The following is a 22563-nucleotide window of genomic DNA, read 5'->3' on the forward strand; positions in this document are numbered from 1 at the left end:
GTTTATAATCTAGCACTAGCCCCCAAAATAAAGAGCTTGTGAACATGCACTGCTACAGAAGAACAAAATTCTGAGCTCAACACTCTTTTTCCCTTAAACAGTTTGCTCTAAAAAAATTCTCTATAGCATCCTTAGGAAGCCCTTTGTCCCAGATATATAGCCATGTGGCTGTCAGGTGTCCTCTCTGCCTCTATCCTGCCCCCCTTTCCACACAGCAGACACACTGTACTCAACCCCATTTCAGAACAGGAATAATTTATTTCTATGAATATGACTTTAATAGTATTCCATAAGTATTCAGTAGTCAAAGTTTTCTGCAAATCAAGAAAAAAGAATCCAACATAATCAGCAAATATTTTGTGTGTGTATACATGTATATACACACATATAATTTTAAAAATCTCTTTCCGTAATTTAGTTCTGACTTCTAAGTGACAGAAGCAGTGAAGGACTCGATGTTGAAGCATCCTGTGATAAGGCTTTTTCAGGATGATCAGTTTCTTGTGAATTATTCATCAGGCTTGCTCCAATTCCACAAGGACTCCACCACAGTCACCAGGATGCAGAAAGATCACTGGTTTTCCATGTGCTCCTATTTTGGCCTCTTCACTTAAAATACGAATCTTCTTTTCTTTCAAATCCATCACAGCCACATTTATATTATCCACCTCGAGAAAAGGAAATAAACAAGAACACATTTGAGATCATAAAAATACCAATCTATAGTATCTTAAGACATAGAAGAAACTTTGCAAACGTGTGTCTAACTCCTCTGCCATTGGGCAGAACCATTCTTTTACCATCACAAAAATAAGAGTTTGCTAAATTTTCCTAGGTGAGCAACCACAGTGCTTAAGCATTTTCTCCATTAGTAAACATTTCTCCTTAGGACCTAAATGATGTCTGCTTCACTTCATAGCATATTCTTGTTGCAGCACTATTGATGATTCTTCACAGGTTATTTTTCCTAAGAGTCTTGGCTTCCTCATTTACAAGAGAGAGATGAGGTCCACCATATATATAGCTAAGAATTCAAAATGAGATAACAGATGAGAAGCTCTGAGCACAGTTTGTAAAAGGTACTCAACAGATATGAGTGCCTCCCTGATCTCCAAACCTCCCATCTGCCTAACTGTCTGGTTATTACTTTTATTTTGGCCACGCAGTATGACATGTGGGATCTTAGTCCCACGACCAGGGATCAAACCTGCGCCCCTTGCACTGGAAGGGGGATTCTTAACCGTTGGACTACTAAGGAAATCACTGGTTATTACTTTTGAGATCAGAACTTCATATACATGAAAATCACTATTAAACTGTCACCAAAATATCGTTCACCATTCTTGAAAAATCCAGACATGTATAATTTTGCAACTCTCTTCTAAGCCATTTCTATTTTCTTCATATTTATTGGTAGTCTAGAAAGGAGCAAATATGTCTCTAAATACTTGATGCAAGAGTGATTTTTCTCATTTCTGAGGGCTTTTCAGGTGGTTTTAGTAAAAAGAACCCACCTGCCAATGCAGGAGACATAAGAGACACAGGTTTGATCCTTGCGTCAGGAAGATCCCCTGGAGGAGGACATGACAACCTACTCCAGCATTCTTGCCTGGAGAAGGTCATGGACAGAGGGTCCTGGAGGACTACAGTCCATAGGGTCACAAAGAGTCAGACACAATAGAGCAACTTAACACGTACCTGTCTTGGAAAGTCATCCTCCTAGACTGGGAACCCAGTAAGTGGATAGAAAGGGATAGTAAGAACCCCTACATTCCGAGGCAGTCCTATCACCCTGGAGTTTAATGATCTAATAGCTTCACAAACAATTAAAAAAAAAAAAAAACCCAGAGAGGATAACATCCATGTATCCAAATATAGACTTAACAAATGTTCACATTTATACACACTTATTTTCAAAGAGCCAAGGATTACATACTGCCTTTAACTGGTTGAACATGAATGAGGATACCAAATGTTACTAAAAATAAACTATAATTTCTTTAAACAGATTACATTCTTTCTGAACACAAGCACTCAGTAGAGGATACGCAGTAGGTTCTCTAATATGTTTGCAATGTGAACTGAATAAATACTTGTGTTCACGCTGGAATCCAAACCCCCTCTTTCCTGGACTGAGAGTGGAGCCTAGCTATTAATTATGTCATTTTTTTAAAATCAAGGGACCTATCCTACCAAAATAATGTAAATCAAAGCATAATTAATACTGCTGATATTCCAAAAACAAGTTTTCAAAACATGAACATTTATGGATAAAGCCTCTCTAAAGAGACTATTCTTGTCTAACATTTTTTTTTTCCCAGAAATTGTTAGCAGATGCAACTAAGAAGATGTGAGAAATCACAGTTGGTAACTGAAAATGTATTGCCTTTGTAATAAGGGTCAAGTTACTAAAACTTTAAAGACAGAAAATAATTATAATACTTAGCATCTATATGGAAATTCTTACTTTATAAAGTCTTGTCACTTGCTTCTTCTAATTGCCTTGTGAAAAGGAAAACAGTGTATTCCTACTGCACAGAAGGTGCACATGATCAGTAAATACCATAGCAAAAACGCAAATCTGCTTTGGCCAACTTCAGCAGATACTGACAGTTAAATCCAAACTTCAGTGAGACATATTTTCATTATGATTTGCAGTCTTCTAGAGGGAAAGAGACTATATCTATAGATCCATCTTTGAAGAGGACCAATATTACTATGATTTTTTCCAGTACTCATGTACAGACATGAGAGTTGGACCATAAAGAAGGCTAAATGCTGAAGAATTGATGCTTTCGAACTTGGATGCTGGAAAAGACTCTTGAGAGTCCCATGGACTGCAAGGAGATCAAACCAAATTGAAGAAATTTAAAAAACATAAAAGATATTGTAAAAGAGAAATTTACACCACCAAGGATTAAAGTAACTAAATACCTCAATGCAGACATGGTGCATCCCTCCAGCCTTGTTTTTCTTTAGGAATCCTGCAATTGGACTGTCACTTCCCAGTGGATGCAACAGCTCCATCTTGGTGTTTCCCAGGTTGACAAAAACGACGGACACTCCATGCTCTGGAAGAGGGACTGGCTCACCCACCTCGGCCCCCAGAACATTTTTATAAAATGCTCTGGCCGTTTCCAAGTCTGGCACTGCGATTGCAACATGGTTGAGTCGACCCAGGTTCCATACAGGGCCAGCCCCTGGATGCGAGGACAGCGACGCGGAAGTTCTTACTGTTGAAACTGGAGTCCGAAGTCTGAGGAAAAGCCCTGAAAAATTGAACTGCCATTGACATCCCTCTTCTGAGAACTGATGTCTTTCTAAAATTAATTTTTAAAAATACATGTAAAAATTATTTACTCATTCTTTTTAATTAGGGAAATTAAATCAGAGGAGATAAATGAAAAACACACATCAGAATTATTCATCCTGCTCTGAAATAACTGTCTGGAATTAAAAGGCTAATTCTGAACTTTTTATTTGCTGTTGCTTTGTTTTTGGCTGCACCATGCGGCTTTTGGGATCTTAGATCCCTGACTGGGGACTGAACTCACACTCTTGGCAGTGAAAGCAGAGAGTCCTAACCACTGGACCACCAGGGAATTCCCTTCTGTGCTTTTTAGATTCAGGACAAAGGATGACATTTTTCATACTAACATATTTATCAATAACACTTAAAGGAAAGCTGCACATCACAAAGAATCATTCATTACTCTCTGTATTTCATAAAGCATAAGTTTGAATGTGACAGTGAAATGACATGCATTTAATGATGCGAGCAAGGAATTTTCTTCTCTACCTACAACCAATTTTTTTGTCTTATATTCTGTAGTAAGTTAATGAAAGTCATAACTATAAGTACCTTTTAATGTGTACTTTATTTGGATGATTATCAACTAAAGAAAATATCTCATTAGGGGAAAAAACAGGCAAAGATCAAGAGGGTACTTAAACCTATGAGAACTTTCTCTGAGTGAGTTTATGCCGGGGTCCAGCCCCGGTGGATCCAGGGAATTCGAAGGGTGGACGGCGTCGGTGTGGAAAGACTTGTTTATTTATTAATGAAAGATTAGATTAAGAAACTATAGTGTAGTAAGAAGATTAAGTGGAGGAAGAGGGCTGAATAGCTTGGTTTACGCGGAAGGCCAATAAAATTCCAGACAAGGAATTTGCACCATCTACGTTGGGCCACCGGCGCCCGCTTGAATATCTAAGGGTGCCTCGCCTTAAGCTCCCTTTCTCGCGGGTCTTAACAGCCGGGGCAAGTAAGTAGACCTGGTGAGCCTCCGCGCTCCAGGTGGAAATTCAACCCGAAATTAAAGTAAAGAGCAGAGAGAGGGAAAGAGAGAGGAGAAGAAAGAGAGAGAGAGACACGGGGGGAGCCAGAGTGCCAAGAAACCAGGCCGGGAGACTAGTTAGAGAAGCTGGTCCAAGAAGCTGGCCCCCGGCCCCAGAAGCTGGCCCCATCCTTTATTGTTCAGAAGGCCTTTTATACTTTTGATAAAACACAGAGATCAATGGGTAACACAAGATTATGTAGCGTTCGCAGCTCAGGCTCTTTCTATACATCATTTGGTATACAAAAGGTCTCAGGTGATTTACATTATCTTCTGGCCAAGAGGCTTGTTAACACTTTTTGGCTCTCTTCCTTAATGAATGTTAATCTTGTTTCCCCTGAAGTGTTTTTCTTTAATCTACATCTCCTTAAAGCATTAACATTAAAGTTACATCTCTATAGAACAAAGGTGCAGTGGGATATAACAAAGAAGGTACTTAACTCAAAGATCTAATGTTGCTAATACAAGGTCTACTACTTGTTATTCTAACTATATCTACAACTAAAGGATGTGAAATTTTGGCAGCAAATATTGACTCAACAAATGAAACCTTTAATCAGTCCTAAAAAGATTTTGACTCCTCGGAAGCTCCTACATTCCTAGGATGTTTTAAGCTTCCTGTGCCTCCTGCGGTCAGGAGGCCTCAAACAATCACACGCGCAGCTGTACGAGTCCTGCAGGCAGGCTAGAAAGCCATCAGAGGGTTTTTTGGATTGAAACACTCTTTCAAATGCAGAAGACTAAAGCCCTGAATTGACTTTTTCCAGAAAATGTCAGAAGAGTGGAAAAGCAGAGCACAAAAGCCGGCAGATTTTTGTTGGGGTACATGCTTAGGAATTTCCAGAGGGGTCCCTGAAGTCTGAGCACGCCTTGCGTATGTCAGCTTCCTTCCTCATGACCTTGTCACAGGCGGGATTCCTCACACTGGCTCCCGGCAAGTTTAATTGTTCTTTTTATAATTTTGAAAGACTAGAAGCAGAAATGCCTCTAAATGTGAAGAAACTTTGCAACTGGAAACAGAAGCAGCCTGCAATGTGTTCTTCCCAAAACACTGGACTTTAAGAACTGGACTTCCCCCAAGAATGAAAATCACATATAAGTATGAGGTCTAAATATAATCTTGCAAAACTACATCACTTAATAAACAAGTATGAAATAGCAAATTGAAGAACACATATTTTATTTTTATTTACTAGGCTGAGCCAGGTCTTAGTTACAGCATGCGGGACCTTTCGTAGTTGCAGCATGTGGGATCTAGTTCTCAGACCATGGTTCAAACCTGGGCTCTTTGCATTGGAAGCTTGGAGTCTTAGCCACTGGACCACCAGGGAAATCCCAAGAACACATAACTTAAACAAAGGGTTGTTAGTTTTTAATGAAAAACACTTTAAATAGTACCTAGTATCACAGAGCTTCGGCTAACCTAAAATTATTAATAATTTCCCTTTACTAAAATTTTTGATTAACAGGGAAATTAAAGTGGCACCATTTGATTTGATTGAGGACTGTACGGTCTTCCTAGTCGGGAAGGCAGTCTCCTCAGCCGCAGGGGGAGGGGCCTGGGCCTGGAACACTTCACCAAGTGACACAGAGCCCACAGCCTGAGTCACTCTTATCACCTTGTGGGGCCTCTCCCTCACTCAGGATCCATGACTGCTCCTTTGTACCTGCTTAAAGCGTGACTGTCACACCTGTCCTCCGCAGGGAGGGGACAAGGTTCCTTGCACTGTGGCACTGTGGCAAAGGGGAGCGTGTACAGGCAAAGTGTCCTGCCCTAGCCATAGGGAGATAGACCCGCTGGCCGTGGGGGACAGACATCCACTATTGATGTCATCTTGCTGTGTCTTCTCCACACACTGTCCCAACTGGTGCTTGTGTTCTCCTTGGCGACTCCAGTTCTTTGGACTCAGTGTATCACCATGAAATTTAATTGTGCTCCAAGCCAGTACACACATAAATATACCATTTAAAGCAAATTTCATAAAAAGAATACCTAATCCTTACTAGATGGGATGTGTTCTAATGTTTTCTCTTCTATTTTATTTTAATTAAAAAAGAAATACTGGTCCTACCCGCTAAATATCTGCCTTGCTAGTTTCTTGTAAAAATTAGGTATTTGATGTAAAAAAATATACTACTACAGTGCAAGACATATATAACTGGCAAACAATAAATTTGGCCATTCTTACTGTTAATGACACACAGTGACTGCTGGTTCAGTGGCAAGCAGGGTTCTGTGGAGACCAAGAAGCCACATGAAGGGCACAGTGAATTTTAAAAATGCTAACAACCAAGAAAATCATCGGTCAGACTGCAGAAACGGCCCAGTCTCTACACCTTCTCCACACCGCTGGGATCTTTCACCCATGGAGGACAGATCCCATGGTGTAACACCTCACTGATTTGACCTTTCTCCCAATAAAGACCTACAAGTTATCTTAACATTAGAGTTATGCAACAATACTACCACACAATCTTGCTTATGCAAACTGTGATCACAAATTCTGAAACGGGAGTGCACCGTGAGGTGGTCCAGCTCTGCCTATTAGTTTTGATGGCCATAAATTAGAGAGAATAGTCATAGTTCAAGGGAGTACTTTAATAATCTTCCCACTTAGAGGGGGAAAAAAAAAAACTGGTCTGATTTTCTTCCAGGTCACAATGAGTGGCAAAGCTGGGTCTCAAGTCCAGGTCTGTCTGACAACAAAGTTGATGTTGTTCAACCATGATGTTTAATTTTCCCATTCTACTAACATTATGTACCTTTTTTTTTTTAGCTGAGCTGTATGGCATGTGGGATGCTAGTTCCCCAACTAGGACTCAAACTCATGACCCCTGCATTGGGAGCATGAAGACTTAACCACTGGACCACCAGGGAAGTCCTTCTTTACCATTCTTTGATTCTCAGTTTTTAATATCTTTAGGGTAAATCCTATGAATAATATCTATTTTCTAAGAAATAGCTTTCTACGAGATGAGATGACTGTTTTGTGAGTATTTTTTCATGTATATATCACCTCTTTAAACTGATCCAGGGCTGAGACAGTTACAACTATTACGGTGCACTTTGTATAGGGCCCATCACTTAGATTTGGTGACTTGCAATGATAGATGTATAAGACATTTTCTGACTGTAAGAAAGACTATGTTGTTGTTGTTTAGACGCTAAGTAAGTCATGTCTGACTCTTTGCAACCCCATAGACTGTAGCCTGCCAGGCTCCTCTGTCCATGGAATTCTCCAGGCAAAAATACTGGGGTGGGTTGCCCTTTCCTTCTCCAAGGGATCTTCCGAACCCAGGGATGGAACCTGTGACTCCTGCTTGGCAGGCAGATTCTTCACCACTGAGCCACCTGGGAGCCAAAAACAGTGATCAATAAAGTACTTGTTCAGTTAGAGAGAGGACTTTAAAGGACTTCAACTGTAAGTTTCAAGACAGCATTTTCTAGGAGAAAAAACTAACATTATTTAGGGTTCATGCCTTTGAACACTTTTTGAAGGTGCTCAGCTTAAGTATTTGTCACGAATGTTCAGGAGTAACTCTGAGATATCACCACTTGGCAACTCGTTCTTATCAGGGAATTTCAGATTAAGAGAAATAGTTACCCCTGATGAAGGATGAAGAAAAAAGAAAGAGGAGAAAGTAGATGAACTGGGATGTCAGAGAACTTGAGGGGTTTTGCTTCTTTTTTAATGGTGGTGTAGAGAACTCAAGAAACCTTCCACATCCGTCTGCTGCTTTCTTCCCTGGCTTTATACAAGACCATGAATATCTTAGAGTACGTGGGAAGAAGACACACAGCTTCCATATTCTTTACACAACTGACCTTCCAGAGTGGGCCGGAGTTCAGCCTGCGTTTTCAGTGCTTCTTCTGGTTCCTCCCCCGTCTCTCACTGTCCCTCTGCCATTTACCATATTTGGGTCTGGCTCGGCCTGGCTGCCCCTTAGCCGGACGACCCCGCCTCCAGGGCCACACAGAGAATTGCTGACCGTCAGACGCAAACACAGAAGGAAATCCCCAGGCTAACCCGAGGAGTCCCTGGGAAGCTCTAAGGGCTCTGACAGCAGCCAAGGAACGCGCCTCGGGAGCAGACCGTAGCAGACTCAAGTGTGCTGACCACACGCGGCCTCTTCACGCCCCGGCCTCCCTTCCCGCGGGTCCCACCCCTCGGACAGCCCCGATCCCGGAGTATTCACCTGCGGCGCTCGCGGCCGCCACCTTCAGCACTCGTGCCATTTTGGGAAGCATCAGCTGTTTCCAGACTTGCAGTTCCGTGGGAGGGGCGACTGTGCCGCACGGGGCGGGACAATCGTGTTAGGGGCGGGACAATCGTGTTAGGGGCGGTGCGAGAGGCCGAAAGGGCGGAGCAAACGGGGCTAGGGGCGGGGTGAGAGCCCGGAGGGGCGGGACAACCTGGCTAGGGGCGGGGCGGGAGACTGAAAGGGCGGAGCAGACGAGACTAGGGGCGGGGCAAGAGCCCGCAGGGGCGGGACAGACGAGGCTAAGAGCCGAACAAAAACTCCGAGGGGCGGGGCAGAAGAGGCTGGGGTCTGGCAAGTGTGCAGCGTTTGTGTGTGTGAGGGGGAGCAGGCCCTCTGTTTTACAGCACAACGTACTGAAGTCACCTAGAGTGCATCTAAAGCAGAAACTTTAGGAGGACTCGACACCTCCTGTGGGCCCCTCGGGAATACAAAGCAAAAAGTTTGGAGACGTTTCATCGAGCTGACCAAAGGCTACTTTCGGTTTCCAGCCCCACCCCCATGCGCAAAACGGGTTAAAGTTCTCGGGCCGTCATTGGCTGAGGCTGGAGGTGGATCCGGAACCTGTGCGCCGCGGAACCTTCGTTTCCTGGCTTCAGTCGCGCGGGGGCGAATCTTTGAGGCCTGGTTTCCGGGCGGTAGCTCACTTCCTTTGCATGCGGCACTGTCCCGAGCGGCAGTCAGCCATGGCCCGGCCAGCCTGGCGTCGGCGGACTCTGGAGCGGTGCCTGAAGGAGGTCGGTAAAGCCACCGACAGCCCAGAGTGCTTCCTCACGTAAGTGCCCAGATCTCGGGCTCTGGTGTGGCGCAGGACTCGCGTGAGCGCGGGCTGCGGGCTCCCGGCAAGTTTGCGCTGTCCTGGCCTGTCACACTTCTTTAGATAGTTAAGAGCTGTGTTCTGTGGGTCTCCCAGTTCTGTGCTGCTGAACTCAAACTAACCTGGGTTATTACAGTCTCGAGGTCTTCATGCCCTCATCCTTCGCACAGACGCACCTGGTGGCGTGCTCTTTTTCACATCTGATCCCACAGCACCCAGTGCTTACTTACTCATCATCAGACTTTATTGAAAGTACTAAGTTGCTTATCTATCCACCCCACGACTGAGCCTCTTGAAAATTAGAATTGTCTTTAATCTCTTCCCAGCACAAGCTCTTGGTGTTTTTGTTCGAAGACGTATAGAGATCTTGTATTTCACGCCCGACCTTTCCCTTGAACTCCAGGCTCACAGTCAACTAAAGCCGTACACTCAGCATCTTAGATTCAGTCTGTCCAAAATAAACTGTTGCTGTGTTTGCTTCCTATCCTCTGCCCTCCCTGAGATCCTTTCCCCATCCTTTCCACCTGCCTTCCATATCACATTGTATCTTTACAGTTTTTCAGACGCAAACCAAGCCACTTCCTCAGTGTCTTCCTTTTTCTCGATTCTACATCCAGTTCGTTAGCAAATCTTGTCAGTTACATCTCCAAACCATATTCTGAATTTGATTATTTGTCACCATTTCTGCAGCTCTGATCCCAGCACAGTTGTGCATCCTTTGTCTGCTTCAGTCTCCTGATCACCTTCATGTCATTCCTTCTTCTTGGCAGGCCATCTCTCCAAGCATAAGTCAGGTCATTTTGCTTCTCTGCTTTAAAGCCTTAATTTTTTTTTAAGATTTTAAAATATTTGTACTGTTTCATTTATTTACTTTTAATATTTAGTGATTTATTTGGCTGCACCAGGTCTTAGTTGCAGCACTCGGGATCTTTAGTTGCTACATGTGAATTCCTAGTTGCTGCATGTGGGATTAATTCCCTGACCAGGGATCAAACCCAGGCCCTGTACATTGGAAGTGTGGAGTCTTAGCAAGTGGACCACCAGGGAAGTACCCAAAACCTTCCCTTATGAAAATGACAGCCTCTTATCTCTGAGGCCTGCATGATCTGGCTCCCACCCAGCTCTCTAACCTTCTCTTCTGCCTCCTTCACCACACTCAAGCCAAGCTGGCCTTTCTGCTCCTCAGAATCACCAGCCTCATTTCTGTCTTAGGAAGTTTGTTCTTGCTGTTTCTTCTGCCTGAAATATGTGTCTCCAGATTTTTTGTCAGACTGTGATCTTATAGATAGGTATCAGCTCAGGTATCACAGCTATTCTATGACCACTTTTGCCACAGCAGGTGGACTGACTAAATGGAGAGGCCTGTGATATAGCAGAGTTGAGAATTTAAGGCTAAGATACACTCCATCCATGCTCAGTCATGCCTGACTCTTTTGTAACGCTATGGACTGTAACCCGCCAGGCTTCTCTGTCCATGGGACTCCAGGCAAGAACACTGGAGTGGGTTGCCATTTCCTCATCCAGAAGATTCACTCTTTATCTTTAGGCAAAGAGGTTTGTAATGGGTTCCCTGCCTGAAATCTAGCAGATTCAGAGATACTGGGTTGTCACCTTTTATATACTAATGTAACTCTTGGGCAAGACAGTACACTCTTGGGGGCCAGAATCTATACTTAAAATGGAGATTTCATTGTGCTATGTGCCGCAGCCTGGAAGGACCTAGAGAATATTATGCCTGTTGCAGTCAGTCATAGAAAGACAATTGCTGTATGTTATCATTTACGTGTGGAATTTTAAAAGAAATATAGATGAATGTATATAGTAGAACAGAAACAGACTCACAAATATACATAACCAAAAAAGTGTTGCTGGGGGTGGGGGGCCAGGGCAGAGGATGAAATAGGACTGTGGGATTAAGAGATACCAACTACCATGTGTAAACTAGATGAGCAACAAGGATATATTGTACGGCAGTGGAACATTCTTGGCCATTAGCTTCTAATAACTTAATGGCGTATAATCAAAAATACTGAATCACTGAAATTAATATATTTAAAGCAGTACTTCAACTTTTAAAAATTTTGATTTTGCGCAAGAGTTGGGCCTTTTTTTTCCTTTCATTTCTGAGTGCTGTGAACTTGTTAACTATAACTATAAATCTCATAAATCTCATTTAACTCCTTCTCCCTGCCTCTTAACAGCATTCAAGGTGAACTGGCATCAAAGTTTACTTCTTTAACAAAAGTACTTTATGATTTTAATAAAGTACTAGAGAATGACAGGAAACATGGGAGTCCTTTAGAAAAATTGATGATAAATAATTTCGATGATGAGCAGATTTGGCAACAATTGGAACTACAAAATGAACCAATTTTACAGCACTTCCAGAGTACAGTTAGTGAAACCATTGAAGATGAAGACATCAGTCTTCTCCCAGAGAGTGAAGAGCAGGAGTGTGAAGAAGATGTGATGGAGCTGGAGGCTGCTGGCCAGGAGGACCTGGAACAAGATTTAGAGGAGGAGGTGGAGGAAGAGGAAGTGTCAGACCTGAGTGCTGATGATCCTGAAGCAGATGAGAGAGCCAAAAACTCAAGCAAATTGGATCTGAGGAAAAGCCTAGATTTCAGCGATGAGGACTCTGATCTTGATTTTGATATCAGCAAACTGGAACGTCAGAGCAAGGTGCAAAGCAGAGTGCCTAGGAAACCAACAGAAAAGTCCATAGTAGATGATAAATTCTTCAAGCTCTCTGAGATGGAGACCTTTTTAGAAAACATGGAAAAGGAAGAGGAACACAGAGATGACCAAGAGGAAGATGATATTGATTTTTTTGAAGATGTGGATTCCGATGAAGATGAAGGAGGACTGTTTGGAGGCCAGGATCTTAAGGTAAAGTTTGGGGAGAGGACAGAGTGTTCTTTCTGCTTCATCACATGAGATGGGGTTCTGTTTCTCCAGAAGAGGGTTAAAAGACTTCAAAATTCACCAGAGGATCAGTGAAATATTTAGATCAGTTTTTTTTTAAAAAAAGAAAGGGACTGGAGAAATTAAAGCAAAGCCATCATTTCCTTATCATGAAACACTCCTTTGTAGCTTCAGAATCACAGTCATACATGTTACAGAGATTCAGAATTTTCCCTCAAACATGGATTTTCACCAAGCACTAAGAATAAGAATGAAAGAAGATATTTGTATACTTTATGTAGTCAGGGATGTTTTGGAATTACTTGTAGTTAGAAGATTTTGAGAGAAGATTGTGGTGCTCTGTCTTACCAGTTATAAATGAATCTGTGCTTCTGTTCAGTTTGCTGTGGTCTAATAGTTCTTAGGGTTTTGTAGTAGTGTTATTGTTGCCGACTTCCCCTATACAGTATGCATACACATTTATGCGTGATTTAATGTATTTTTCTATCCTTGATTAAAGGTTTTAAAAGTATTTTTGTTTTAGTCAGGTAAAAGTTCCAGAAACCTGAAATACAAAGATTTCTTTGATCCAGTTGAAAGTGATGAAGATGTAGCAAGTGTCCACGATGATGGGAGTGAACTGGCTTCAGATAAAGAGGAAGAGATTGCTGAAGAAGGAGAAGAAAGCATTTCTGAGACGTGAGTATTTTGAGTCCTTTACGCTGTAAGCTGGAGCTGCCCAGTCATCTGTGTACTACTAATCATCAGATGTGATTGTCCTTAGAAGTGGGATTACTCTAAGGTCAGACAGTCTCAGAATAGCCAGAGGAAGTCTCCAAATTTGAAGGGACGTCAGAGACGACCTAGTGCAAATCAGTGTGACTGGCAGTAGCAGGCAGACCTTCCTTACCAGGAGCTCTGATATGTTTTCTGTGCCAATAAAAATACCCTGTTGTTACTTAGGTGAGATAAGTCTGTATTATAGATTGATAAATAATTTGTTTTCTAGATATTGGATACTTTGTTCTATTTTACCTAAATACTGGAAGTTCTTAGTATTTAATTGCATTGTCTACAAAAGAAATTTAACTGCTAAGTTTGTTTCTTTTTGATATTCTAATGAAAACTGGTTTGCTTCCTTTCATAAGTGTTTTGGTCTCATAGGGATGAAGATGATGACCTTGAAGAAAGTGGAGACAGTAAACAACATAAAGAAACCTCGAAAAGAGTGACCTTTGCTCTGCCCAATGATGAGGACACTGAAGATACAAATGTCTTAAATGTACAGAAAGACTATGATGAAGTCAAATCCTCTTTTGAAAAAAGACAAGAAAAGGTAATAATTAGCAAATTTAAGGGACTTTTAAATTATGTTTAACAGTGACTGTTGAACTCAGACTACCAACTAATCTGCCCTGGTTTTCTGTGTGTGTGGATGGCAGGGGGCTTGTTTTTTTTGATGGTACACCTAATTATCCTTTAAAAAAAAAATCTTGTTGCTCTCTGTGGCAGTGCTTCCACGTGGGAAGCAGCCAATTTACAAAATTCAGTGCTGCCTTTCCCCACCTGTCGCTTTCAGTATGGAGCCCATGTGTAAAACTTGTTTCTCTGGCCTTGCTGTCTTTATACCTGAGACAGGTTTTTTCCTAACTGGCTGTCCTGTGAGCCTCTCCTGGTAACCGCTTCAATTGCTTGTATCGGAGAAGGCAATGGCAACCCACTCCAGTACTCTTGCCTGGAAAATCCCATGAATGGAGGAGCCTGGTAGGCTGCAGTCCATATGGTCGCACAGAGTCGGACATGACTGACAGGACTTAGCAGCAGCAGTGAGGTGCCGTGCAGCCAGAATTCTAATTAATAACATCTCAAACACATTTTCCAAAGTTGATAAAAATTATTTCCTTATGACATGCTGTCAGACAAACAAAATGTTGTTTGAAAATAATAGATATAGCCTGGCTCCAGACATTGTGCTTTATCATTTAACTGTCTTAAAATTATATCACACAGCTTGAAATGAGAATAAGTAAATAACCAAAGATATCAAGGATATCAAGAACATTATTTTAAAAAGAGAATCTGAGTTAAACCTATAATTATCAGATTGTTCCCTGAAGAGAAAGTCTTTAAGGGGAAAAAAGTGAAAGAAAATGAGAAATTTGTCCTTGAATTAGTGACCTTCCCTTCTTACACTGCCACAAAAAAAATAAATAAAGTGGCTTTAGTTTACTGGGGAATTGTATCTGGCCTTCAAGAAGTGGATAATTTAGTACTGTTTGATCAATTCCCTCATATGAAGAGTGAAGCTTCCAAATTGTCTTCTTGTGAAACTATGATTACATGAATACCCAAACCTGACAGGTAACCTTGTAACACGCACAGTCTCATTTGTGAATAGTGATGTAGAAATGCAAAATAGTGCAATGAAAGAGTAACGTTACCACAGCTATGTGGGCCTCATCCTCTTGATTCAGGATTAGGAAATCTATTAATGTAACTTAATACTTGTTACAGTGGGTTAAGGAGAAAAATCATGTAGTCACCTCCATATGTGTCAAAAAAAAAGACATTTAGTAAAATTCAATATTCATTCCTAATTTTTTTTTTTACTTTTAGTGAAACATAAGCGTATCTAGCCAAAATCTGCCATCCTGCTTACTGGTAGAATTCTAGAAACGTCCCTTTAAAATCAAGAGTTAGACTTATTTCCATTACCACTGTTACTATTTCCACTGTTACTTAAGATTCTTATAGAAGTGTTACTCAGCCAGGGCAACTATGAAAGAAAACACTAATAAGAGATGAGAAAACCAAAATGAAAGCTTTCATATTTGGAGAGAGAACTAGAAAAACCAAGCAGGTGAACTAGAAAGCTATTAGGAAAAATAATTTGGTATGGTTACTGAAAATGCTATCTTCTTGTACACCATTAAGTCATTATAGATGCCACCTCTTTAGACATTAGAGATAATTTGGATTGTGGGTGTGGATCAAGGGGGTAGTATATACGTGCTCAGTCGTGTGTGACTCTTTTGCCACCCCCTGGACTGCAGCCCGCCAGGCTCCTCTGTTCATGGCATTTCCCAGGCAAGAATGCTGGAGTGGGTTACCATTTCCTCCTCCAGGGGATCTTCTCAACCCAGAAACTGACAGGTGGATTCTTTACCACTGAGCCACCTGGAAAGCCTGGAATCAGAAGGTTCAGGCTCCATCAGATACTGATGCTTTGATAAAAAATTACTTAGTCTTGGAATGCCCTAATAATTAAGTTGATAGTGGCTTGTGAATAAATAAAATAGGTCAGTTTCACTAGAATAGAGCCCAGAAATACACCCAGATGCTTCTGGGAGAAGTGAGTAAATAGTAAACATAACATTTCAAATGAGTGCGGAAAAGAGGTCATTTACAGCTCCTTATCCTACCTCCGGATAGGTGTAGAAGTCACTATTGCCATCCTTAAAAAATGCAAAGACAAAGCGGGATTTTTTCAGAAACAATGCATTTCTTGCTCTCCCGCTAGTAAAAATATTAGTTGCTTTTACTCACCTGTATGTCTGTTTCCAAATGTGTGGTAACTCTTCCTGTCTCTTTCTCAGATGAATGAAAAAATTGCATCTTTGGAAAAAGAGTTGTTGGAGAAGAAACCTTGGCAGCTTCAAGGAGAAGTGACAGCGCAGAAGCGGCCCGAGAACAGCCTCCTGGAAGAGACCCTGCACTTTGACCACGCCGTGCGCATGGGTGCGTGTGCCCACTGGGCTTCCATGGGTGTTCACGTACCCTTTTCAGTGGTCTTCATAGATTTGGAGTAATATTTATTTCCCCCAAACTTTTTATTTTAAAAACTTGCAAACATACAGAAAATTTGAAAACTAGTACAGTGGACAAATGTGTGCCATTCTCCTGGGTTTGCCGATTGTTAACCTTTGGCCATGTTTGCTTTCTCCCCCTGTTCATGTGTGGCTGTGTGTGTGTGCTTTTTTCCCCCTGAATCATTTGAAAGTAAGTACCCAGGATCATGACACTTTGGTCTCGAGTACTTTTACTATTTTTTGAGAACTAGAACATTCTCCCGTACAGCCACAATGCCACTGATCCATCAGAGAGTTACTACTGTACTGGTGATGCCTAATGTGTCACCCATAATTAGAGTCCTGCTGCTGATGTGTTTACAGTGCCAGCTGTTACTGTCCAGTGATTAAATTGTGACTCCAGCCAAAATCCCTGACCATCTCATTGAATTCTTTCTTATACCCATTACATCAGAACAAATTTTCATTGTATTTAGTGCAAAAAGGAGTGCATCCCCAGGTGCACAGGTTAAAAGTGTTAGCATTTATCACTGTGTGTACTTTGTAGCTTTGTGGTTCTCAAATTGCAGGGAACATCAGAAAAGTTAGCTAACACACACATTAGTGTCCCTTTCCCCCCATTTCTGATATGGGAGGTGTGGGGTGGCCCAAGAATTCACAAAACCACGGGTTCATTTCTATCTACCTAACAATACACGTTCTGTATCCTTTAGCACCTGTGATCACAGAGGAAACCACTCTCCAACTAGAGGATATCATTAAGCAGAGGATAAGAGATCAGGTCAGTAAGAATGAAATTTAACTTAATTCAGAGTTCACTGGCATTTTTAGAAATAGAATATTTTGGGAGTAGGAATAACACTCTGTTTTCCTAGAATATTTGTTCCTATCAAGTTTTTGTTTAAAAGCCCTAAGTCTACCCCAAAGGTACCCTTGACCTTTGTTGTGTGAGGTACTGTCCTTGCTAGCACCCCAGAAAGAAGGGTGTCCTTCCTGAGGAGAGCAAAGTAGCCAGAGCCCCTGCCATCCCCCGCAACCCCCAGCCTTGCTAACCTTTCATGTGGTATGGGATGAAGCTCTGGAGGGCGACTGGGGTCTGGTTTGACATGCTCACACCCAGGACCCTTGGTCTAGGCACCGTGTCTAGTGTGACATATGAAGGGTCTAGTTTTCAAGTGTGTAAAACCTACCAAAGAGTTTTTGTTTAAAAACTGATCTTATTTTGTAAACTTAGAGTAAAACTTGGGTATGGGGCATGTATAGCAAGAGATGACTTTGTAAGATGTGTATGTTTAAAATAGGAATGGTTTGAGGGATGGGTATGATACACAGAGGATCTTTTCCTTTGAACTCTTGTCTTGACTATTGGACAAACCACCATGGGGAACTGTGGAATTCAAATTGGTAACCAGCATTTAAAACAAAAAAGGACACTTGAGTGATGCCTTCTCTGCTTTGAGAAAATGCCTTCCTTTTGGCTGCAGTTTGCTTACTCTGTGATGATAATTGGTATTCCAGAGGAAGAGGCCTAAGGGACCCTAGAAAGAAGTTACAGATTTTGTCTGTCAATTTATGTTCCATGTGCCTTTCCTGTTTCAGGCTTGGGATGATGTCGTACGCAAAGAAAAGCCTAAAGAGGATGCATTTGAGTATAAAAAGCGTTTAACACTGGACCACGAAAAGAGTAAACTGAGCCTTGCTGAAATTTACGAACAGGAGTACATCAAACTCAACCAGGTGAGGAGGCCAGTATGGCAAAGCCATTGCCGTTCAGGGAGGAGATGTAGAGAACGAGTTCTGTGGGTTCTACCTACTGCTCGAGAGGTGAGAGAGACAGAAGTCCTGAGCTGGGGTCACATTGTGTAGTGTGAGGCAGCGTGGCTATAGGAGCAGAGGGGCTATAGTGCTCCCACGGAGTATCACTGGCTAGGGGTGGTTTGCAGTCACTCTTGGTCCCCTGGTACTCTCACAACTAATTATTAACTTTCCAGCAATTATTACAGCTGAATAATGCTCTGTTGTATGTGTGCCACAATTTATGGGTCCAGTTTCAACAGTTGATGAGTATTTGGGCTGTTTTTGCCTTTTGTGAATAGTGTGTCCGTGGACATACATGTATATGTACTTAAATAAGTGTATGAGTGAGTACCTCCTTTAATTCTCTTGGGCATATATGTAAAAGTGGAGCTGCCAGGTCCTGTGGTGATACTCTGTTTAACTTCTGGAGGCACAGGCAGACGTGTTCCTACTGTGACTGCACCATTTTACATTCCCGCCAACAATGCCTAACTATTAAGGGCACTAAATTGTAAGTTCTAAATGTTAGCAGTTCGGTTCTGACAGTGACCTTACCTTGGGAAGTGTCTTTTAGCTGAAGTCTGACGACAAGAAACTGGTGATGCCCTCATGGGCCTTGAGTGTTTTGTCCTGTGTCGCCGCTTTAGTCTGATGATGTTGAACTGATTTTCTCAGCAAAAAACAGCAGAGGAAGAAAATCCAGAGCATGTAGAAATCCAGAAGATGATGGACTCCCTCTTCTTAAAGTTGGATGCACTCTCAAACTTCCATTTTATCCCCAAGCCAGTAAGTGTGTGACATCTCGGGGAGTAGATGACAGATGAGAGACTCACTGTTTGTTTGGGTTCAGAATGCACACCTGCAGGGTTTACCATGAACCACACATTGGGCCTCCCATGGGGAAGGCTCATGTCTGGTCCCAGGACGGATCTGGACCCCCCAGCTGGTCCAGCCTGACTTCCATCTCCTTGGCGGTCCCTGCCAGACCCTCAGTCTTAGCCACAGGCTCTCCTCCTTTCCCACCCTCCTCTCTGTCTGGTCTCTGGTTGTGTTTTCACTGTGTGATGGACTTGGGGGTGTGGGTGGTGTCTGTGCCTGGCATGCGTCACTGCCTGCTACCTGTCGGGTTAGATCCTTCATGTGCACTAGCTCAGCCAACAGACTTCGCATCTCACATCTTTAATAATCTCCGTGAAGTATGTTATACTTTTTTAGGTTCACAATTTAAGTGTTTTACATGAGGACCACTTCTTACTTCCTATCAAATGTGTTGTCTCTTTCCTAGCCTGTTCCAGAGATTAAAGTGGTATCAAATCTGCCCGCTGTCACCATGGAGGAGGTTGCCCCCGTGAGTGTCAGTGACGCAGCCCTCCTGGCCCCAGAGGAGGTCAAGGTGAGAAGCCAGTGTCAAAGTGTCTGTTTATAAATTGGTCGTTTATAGTCAGATCTCTATTTAACATCATTTTCTTTGAGCTTATAGTGTTTATTCTAACATATCTGAGCAGTTCCCACCTATAATCAAATTAATAATATTATAGAATATTCAAATACAAGTTTGCTATAATCAGGTATTATTATGAGATGTAGGTTTGAGAAATATTGTAAATGCTGATTACAAATATCTAGCATCAGTATCTTGTTATAATTCAGGTTGAATATTAGAAGTTTGAGGTTGTTAGATGTTTGCTAAGATGTTAGACTTGAAACAAATTGCATATTATTTAGCAGTGCTTTGATATTAGCATTTTTCCCTTTTGCTGTATCCAGGTAAGGCTTATCAGTCCTGGAACCATGGTCTAGAACAGAGTGTGTGGGTCTAGGAAGAGCTGGGCATACCACACACAGGACACCCCTGCCTTGTGTACTTGGGAACCCTCGCCTGGCGCAGGGGTGGTGGTTTCTGCCAGGGCCTCATCCCTCCGGCAGCCTGGCAGCAGAGCCCTCCATTTTTGTGCTCACTTGCTTTGCTCCACCCATACCCCCCCTTCAGAGCCTCTTCCTCCTACCCTAGGCTGGGCTGGAGTGAAGGAGAAAAGAGAAAGTGGACCTTCACCAGCTAGATTTCCTGCCCTCAGCGGCTCAGAGCTGGGCAGCCGTAGGCAGGTCCCTGGAGCCTAGGATGGGGTCTGCCTGCCTCTCCAAGAGGGGAAGCCTCACACCCATGCTCTCCAGGCCACCTTCGTGAAGCAGTATGCAGACCGAACTGTTACCGTCAGAGCGCACGTCACAGGTCTTATAGTGTATCCCGGGTCTTACACCGCTTCCCAGCTCTTACATTGCTGAGTGGCCAGAGCCCCTCAGAGCCCGCGTGTGCTCGGGCTGCTTCTCACACTTGGGCCACAGTCCGTGCAGTTGCTTCTCTTACAGTTTCCGAAGTCATTAGGTTAGATTAATGAGTGTGTTGGTGGTGGTTTTTCAATAGGAGAAAAATAAAGCTGGAGATATAAAAACAGCTGCTGAGAAAACAGCTACAGACAAGAAACGAGAAAGGAGGAAAAAGAAATATCAAAAGCATTTGAAAATAAAGGAGAAAGAAAAGCGGAGAAGACTTCTTGAAAAGAATAACCCAGACCAGGCAGGGAGATACACCAAAGCAGCAGCCTCTGAGAAGCTGAAACAGCTGACCAAGACGGGCAAAGCCTCTCTGCTAAAGGTGAGGATGGGGAGGAGAGCTGTCAGGAGGCTTGAATACAGGGCTGATGGCACTTTAGGTGACCTGGGTGTCTAGTGACCAAGCTCACCCACAAAGGGAAAGGGAAGGGAGGAGAGGGGAGAGGCCGTGGGCACTGGCTGTGTTACAGCCTAAACCTTGGGTTTCAAGTGCAGGGGCTCATGGTCACCTGACATTGTGAGACCAGTGTAGTCGTATAAAATGTGTATAATACTTCTGCTCTAATTGGTGCAAGCTGTCATAATTCTGTCTAGTTCTTTTCCACATTTACACTGTGATGCCCTGTTGTAGTCATTTGGTTTTGTTCATCTGTAAGCATAATACCTTACAGCATGACTTTGTGTTATTTCTAATTGCAGGATGAAGGTAAAGACAAAGCCTTAAAATCATCTCAGGCATTCTTTTCTAAACTACAAGATCAAGTGAAAATGCAAATCAGCAATGCAAAGAAAACAGACAAGAAAAAGAAGAAAAACCAGGATATATCGGTTCATAAATTAAAGCTGTAATATATTTTGCATATAATGTAAATACTATTTACATGTGTAAGCTTATATTCTGTCATGGTTCAGTTTTATAATAAAATGTTTGAGAACTTTTCTTCACACAGACTACAGATGTTTGAGAATAGCAAGCCTTCCTCTGGGTGTGTGAGGGCACCTCTCTTCCCAGCGACCCCGCACAGTAGGCCTGGCCAGGGAAGGGGCCAGTCTGCAGGCTTGGACCCCTCCCCCCTTCCCTGTCACAGCCAGCTACCCACAGCAGAGGTCCTCGCTTGTCTTAAGAGGGCCTTGGTTTTCTTCTCCCACAGCCCTGCCATCCTTCCACAGGACAATGGGGTTTCCATGCGTGTATCTTACATCCTTCTCCTTGGGAAGTGATCTCGTGTTGCGTGAGCAGAGGCTTATGAAGGCTGGGGAGTCCCATCCCCATTCAGGTGGGAGGAGGCGGGTGATATGGCTAGGAGAGAAGTGAGTGTGTCGGGAGGGCAGACTGGTGGCCCTCAGAGCCTTCCATGACCACTATGGTGCTCCCTGTCTTGACCTCCCATCCAACGAAGACAGTCTCTCATCTGTTAGGGCCTCACACCCTTTTGGGAGTAGAGAATGAGAACAAAGCTGACACTGAAGCAGCAATGAGCAGTGTAGGAGGGTTCCTCTTTCTCCATATCCTTTCCAGCATTTGTTTAGTAACAACACTCTTAACCCCACTTAACCCCTCAGTTCTGCCTCATCTCTCTGCTCTTCACAACTAAACCTCTTGAAAGAGCCGTCTAGATTTTTAGGTTTAGTCCCTGAGGGCTGTGAATTAAACTGACAATAGAAGACAGATTAACAGGAGAAAGTATTCATGTATTGTAGTATTACAAAAGAAGCAGCTGGGTAAATGGTTAGAGATTTATACACCTAACTTGTCAGGGAAAAGAAAAGCAGGTAGGGGTCTAGAAGAACAAATGGGAGATAAGTTTGTGATAATGTTTGCAAATTCAGGTGCCAGGGGTCTTTCCATCTTCATAGCCATAAAATGCCCCCAGAGAGGGAATTTATGGGAGGTTTACTCTTGGTCTCCTTCCTGGTAGGAAAAGCTGCCCCAAAGAGGGAATTCCTGGCAGCCTTCTTCCCCTCTGACAACTGTCACCTGTTAGAGGTCAAGGCACAATTACATATGGTTTTGAGACACAGATCTGTACATTAAATGCTGTATCATTGACAGTTTACACATCTAGATTTATGCATGAGAGGGAAGTGGGTCATGGACCATCATGATTGAGAAGGAAGCTTATCTCCTAAGGACTTGAGAAAAAAGGTCTGATGAATGCTGATACAGAACACACAACACTAATGCAGAAGCCCAAACTGGGAAAGACATGTTTAAACTTTTCTCATCTTGCCATAAAACAGGAATTTCATTTAATCTGTACTTGCCTTTTAAACTCTCTATAATTTATGTATATTTTTGTTTTTTCCT

The 22563-nt window shown here is 42.7% G+C and overlaps 2 protein-coding genes across 2 annotated transcripts; one reads left to right on the top strand and one right to left on the bottom strand.

Annotated features, from left to right (window-relative positions):
* Positions 1 to 238: 238 nt before the first annotated feature.
* MCEE (methylmalonyl-CoA epimerase) lies at positions 239 to 8690 on the bottom strand. The gene is made up of 3 exons (XM_069559027.2): positions 8535 to 8690; positions 2935 to 3269; positions 239 to 668 (listed from the first exon to the last, which is right to left on the bottom strand). The coding sequence occupies exons 1-3, from the start codon at positions 8584 to 8586 to the stop codon at positions 516 to 518; spliced, it is 540 nt and encodes a 179-aa protein (XP_069415128.1). The 5' UTR covers positions 8587 to 8690; the 3' UTR covers positions 239 to 515.
* Positions 8329 to 21200, top strand: MPHOSPH10 (M-phase phosphoprotein 10). Its single transcript, XM_069559018.1, has 11 exons — positions 8329 to 9372; positions 11616 to 12303; positions 12863 to 13017; positions 13483 to 13654; positions 15915 to 16056; positions 16841 to 16908; positions 17727 to 17864; positions 18600 to 18710; positions 19210 to 19317; positions 20347 to 20577; positions 20955 to 21200. The coding sequence occupies exons 1-11, from the start codon at positions 9254 to 9256 to the stop codon at positions 21102 to 21104; spliced, it is 2082 nt and encodes a 693-aa protein (XP_069415119.1). The 5' UTR covers positions 8329 to 9253; the 3' UTR covers positions 21105 to 21200.
* Positions 21201 to 22563: the final 1363 nt, after the last annotated feature.

This window comes from Ovis canadensis, chromosome 18 (assembly GCF_042477335.2).
Source record: "Ovis canadensis isolate MfBH-ARS-UI-01 breed Bighorn chromosome 18, ARS-UI_OviCan_v2, whole genome shotgun sequence".
NCBI classification, from domain to species: Eukaryota; Metazoa; Chordata; class Mammalia; order Artiodactyla; family Bovidae; genus Ovis; species Ovis canadensis.

Coding starts and splice junctions, on each gene's coding strand:
- MCEE (XM_069559027.2), bottom strand. CDS start 8,586: ATGCTTCCCAAAATGGCACGAGTGCTGAAGGTGGCGGCCGCGAGCGCC. Junction 3,270..8,534: donor GGCGGCCGCGAGCGCCGCAG/GTGAATACTCCG, acceptor TCAATTTTTCAG/GGCTTTTCCTCAGACTTCGG. Junction 669..2,934: donor TGCACCATGTCTGCATTGAG/GTATTTAGTTAC, acceptor CCTTTTCTCGAG/GTGGATAATATAAATGTGGC.
- MPHOSPH10 (XM_069559018.1), top strand. CDS start 9,254: ATGCGGCACTGTCCCGAGCGGCAGTCAGCCATGGCCCGGCCAGCCTGG. Junction 12,304..12,862: donor TTGGAGGCCAGGATCTTAAG/GTAAAGTTTGGG, acceptor TTTTTGTTTTAG/TCAGGTAAAAGTTCCAGAAA. Junction 19,318..20,346: donor TGGCCCCAGAGGAGGTCAAG/GTGAGAAGCCAG, acceptor GTTTTTCAATAG/GAGAAAAATAAAGCTGGAGA.